The 3,903-nt window shown below is 40.4% G+C and overlaps 1 protein-coding gene across 1 annotated transcript; it reads left to right on the top strand.

Moving 5' to 3' along the window:
* Positions 1 to 2,426: 2,426 nt before the first annotated feature.
* On the top strand, positions 2,427 to 3,011 carry MBD3L1 (methyl-CpG binding domain protein 3 like 1). Its single transcript, XM_066383735.1, has one exon. It carries the CDS (start codon positions 2,427 to 2,429, stop codon positions 3,009 to 3,011), a length of 585 nt encoding a protein of 194 aa, XP_066239832.1.
* The last annotated feature ends 892 nt before the right edge of the window (positions 3,012 to 3,903 follow it).

Raw genomic sequence — 3,903 nt, 5'->3', positions numbered from 1 at the left:
CTGTGTAGTTAAGAAAGACCTGTAGCTGTGAAAATGCTGAGGGGAAGATTCAGTTCATAAAGAAAGGTTAGAAGTACAGGGGCAAGATGGGAATGCTGGGGGGATGGGCATTTTTTTTTCGAATCACCTTTCATCATATATTTGGTCCCCTTTACCCTTTAATCCAACGCCCCCTCCACCACAGATGGGCTTAATAAAAAAGAAGAAGGGATGAGATCCAGATCACCATAAGAAGATACAAGAAATTTCTTTAAATATAATTAAAGGAAATTGGGGAACAATGAAGGCTTATCAGAGATATTTGCAGATTTGGCAACGACAGTGATACAATTTCAGTCTAGTAGTATTTCACAATTTTTCTGTGAAGTAGACAAATTAAGGGATATTGAATATACAGTATGTCTGTAAAGTCATGGTGCACTTATGAAAGAAAAAGTGGAGAAAATTTTGAAATGGGATTTAGGAATAATGGATTATATATGCCAACACATAAAAAGAAAGTAAAATTTTCAGGCATTATAGATGCTTCCCAATGGATGCAGATGATTTTGTATTTACAGTGGTACCAAAATATAATTCAGTTGTCTTAAGACCAGCCGTCGCTATGGCGTGGCAGTTAATCAGGATCTTCCGATGTGAAGTTTTACAAGGCAGATATGATAAGTGGGAAGGAATTTGGATCGTTCCAGGGAATGATTGAGATCACAGAGCACGGAATCCAGGGCTGATTGAATGCATGTGCTCTGTGCCCTGAGTCACCTCCAGCTCCCGGCGACTCATAGGGTGAGTGATACCCGCACGTTCTGTCCTCAACAGCCCTGTCCAGCCTCTGGAGACTCACACCTCTGGCTTCTTTTATGGAGTCAATCCATCTCCTATTTGTTCTTCTTCTTTTCCTGCTGCCTTTTATTTGTCCCACAAATTACTGTCTTTTCCAAAGAACCCTGACCTCTCATTTATAAGAATAAAATGGAAAATGATTTGACTTTGGGGAATGGACCCACAATACAATCAACAGTAAAAAAATTTATTTATTTATTTATTTATTTTATTTTTTAAGAGAGGAGGGGGGGAGAGAGAGGGGGGGGGGAGGAACAGGAATCATCAACTCCCATATGTGCCTTGACAAGGCAAGCCAGGGTTTTGAACCGGCAACCTCAGTGTTTCCAGGTTGATGCTTTATCCACTATGCCACCACAGGTCAGGCAAAAAAAATTTTTTTTTAAATAATAAGAGTGGAGAAATTAAGAATATGGTGATCTGGCATAACTTGCAATCTTGAGGAACACGTATCTATTGTATGAATGTTTAAAAAATATTGGAAATCAGAGATCTGTGGTGGGTGAATATATTTTCTGAATTATTTATTTTTTAACATGACCAAACTTCTGGATATAGAAGTGAGTCACTAAAAGTGGGTCAGTTGGTGATATCACTAATGATTTTAACTTTAAAAGCCAAGTAGTCAATGGGTTAACCAAATGCGTGCTCACATAACACAGAAGGGATTTTTGGACTTAGAGAGTGACTGGGGACTGTGTATCATGAGAGAGTACCAAGATTTAATCAGATGCAGTTGAGAGTGACAAGGACAAAAAGAGAATAAAATCACACTCATAAAGGAGAGGGTCTTGACTGACCTATGGTGGCACAGTGGATAAAACGTCAACTTGGAACGCTGAGGTCACTGGTTCAAAACCTTGGGCTTGCTCAGTCAAGGCACATAGAGGAAGCAACTACTGCAAGTTGATGCTTCCCACTTCTCTCCCTTCTTTCTCTTTCTTTTTTTTTTAAATTTTATTTATTTATTTATTTATTTATTTATTTATTTATTTATTTTACAGGGACAGAGAGAAAGTCAGAGGGACAGATAGGAACAGACAGACAAGAACAGAGAGAGATGAGAAGCATCAATCATCAGTTTTTCATTGCAACACCTTAGTTGTTCATTGATTGCTTTCTCATATGTGCCTTGACTGCGGGCCTTCAGCAGACTGAGTGACCCCTTGCTCGAGCCAGCGACCTTGGGTCCAAGCTGGTGAGCTTTTTGCTCAAACCAGGTGAGCCCGAGACCTCGGGGTCTCGAACCTGGGTCCTCCGCATCCCAGTCCGATGCTCTATCCACTGCGCCACCACCTGGTCAGGCCCTTCTTTCTCTTTCTTAAAGAGAGAGAGAGAGAGAGAGAGAGGGTCTTATAAGATGTTGGAGGAGAAATGATCTGGAGTATGTTCTGGGTTTTGACCTTGAATTTTCTATGCTTGACACAAATCTGCTTGTTGATGTCCCAGGATGCAGGTCAGATCCATCCTCAGAGGGAGGGCAGAACTACAGGACAGCTGGAATAATTGTCCTAAGATGGCAGGCTTCATTTATCATGTATATCCAATCTCATGATTTATTTTTATAGAGTAAATGGAAAAGAAACATGATGGTCAAGACTTCGCAGAGGAAGCATCATGATTGGGTAAACCAGTCCAAACCAAAGCCTGGTTTAAGCATCTCCATCCCTTTGAGGATGTCCAGTTACATATCCAAGAGTCCAGTTACGAGAATCACGTCCCACCCAGGCAATGAGGTCAGATGCCATCACTGGGAGGAAATCTTGGACAAGCCCCAGCAGGTGTTCTGGCAGAAGAGACTTCAAGGACTCCAGGCCTGCAGCAGCACAGGGCAACTGTTAAGTCCTTTCGATCTTACCAAAGCCTTGCAAAAACTTGTGCCTAGTCGCACAGGTGAATCCCTGCCAGGTGTTCTCCCAGGTGGTCTTCATGGCAGTTCCATCGCCAACCCTGCTGAGTCCTCACATCTGGCAGAGATAATTCCAGGAGACGGTCCGAGTGTTCCACGACTCCCCTACACACAATTTCTGGTAACCGAGAAAGATATCAGGAAACAGGAAAGAAAAATGAAAATGGCGAGAGAGAGACTGGCGGTAGCACTGATTGCAGACAGGCTTGCTAGCGAGGCAGAGAAAATGAGGGACCAAGAGGGATGTCCTAAAAAACACTAGGAAAAAAAGAGAAGACGGTGTGCGACACTTTATTAATGTCTCATTTGCAGTGTCCATAATGTTTTCTTGCTTTGACCTTTTGAAACTTTAAAATATGCCAATACTTTATTAAACTTCTTCATGTGACATAGAGTATATAGACTTATCTTTTAGAGATGAGAAATTTAGTTGCAGGTGAGGAGAGCAAGATCTTTCCTTTTCGTGTTGTGCTCTCATTTTCCTTTGCTATGTGTGTTATTTGTATTTTAAAGTCGATGTGGAGTTATCAAAGTCATGGGATTACTTAGTGTTTTGCCCTCATAGACACAGAGTATAAAACCTGCCTAGTCAAAATAGATTATTCTTTGTGTAATATTCCAGTAGATTCCAAAATAATATTAAAGAGCTTTTATATCTATGTTTTAAAATAAGGTAGCTACTTCTAGGTCTTTATTTTTCTGTCCCTTGCACGTTAATTCAGAGTTGCATATAACGAAATATCAGACTTTCCTTCATTTTTTATACTTATATGTGTTTGAGATTTGATGCATGAAGACTGGCATGCCATTTGAGGGGGGGTTCATAATATCAAGAAAGACTTTTCAGTATCATTGATTTAACAATAAGCTACTACTTGTTGAGATTTGTTTGTTTGTTTGTCTGATCAAGTGTGTTGTATTATCAAATCCTCTATACCATTACTAAATTTATGTGACACATCAGTTTCTGAGAGTGATGCATTGAACAATAATATAGTATTTAAATTTTCCTTAAAAATGAATTATTATTATTATTATTATTTTGTATTTTTCTGAAGCTGGAAATGGGGAGAGACAGTCAGACAGACTCCCGCATGTGCCCGACTGGGATCCACCTGGCACGCCCACCAGGGGGCGATGCTTTGCCCCTCCGG

Source organism: Saccopteryx leptura, chromosome 4, assembly GCF_036850995.1.
Source record: "Saccopteryx leptura isolate mSacLep1 chromosome 4, mSacLep1_pri_phased_curated, whole genome shotgun sequence".
Classification (NCBI taxonomy): Eukaryota; Metazoa; Chordata; class Mammalia; order Chiroptera; family Emballonuridae; genus Saccopteryx; species Saccopteryx leptura.
The sequence above is the reverse complement of the archived record's forward strand: the minus strand, read 5'-3'. Positions and strand labels throughout refer to the sequence as shown.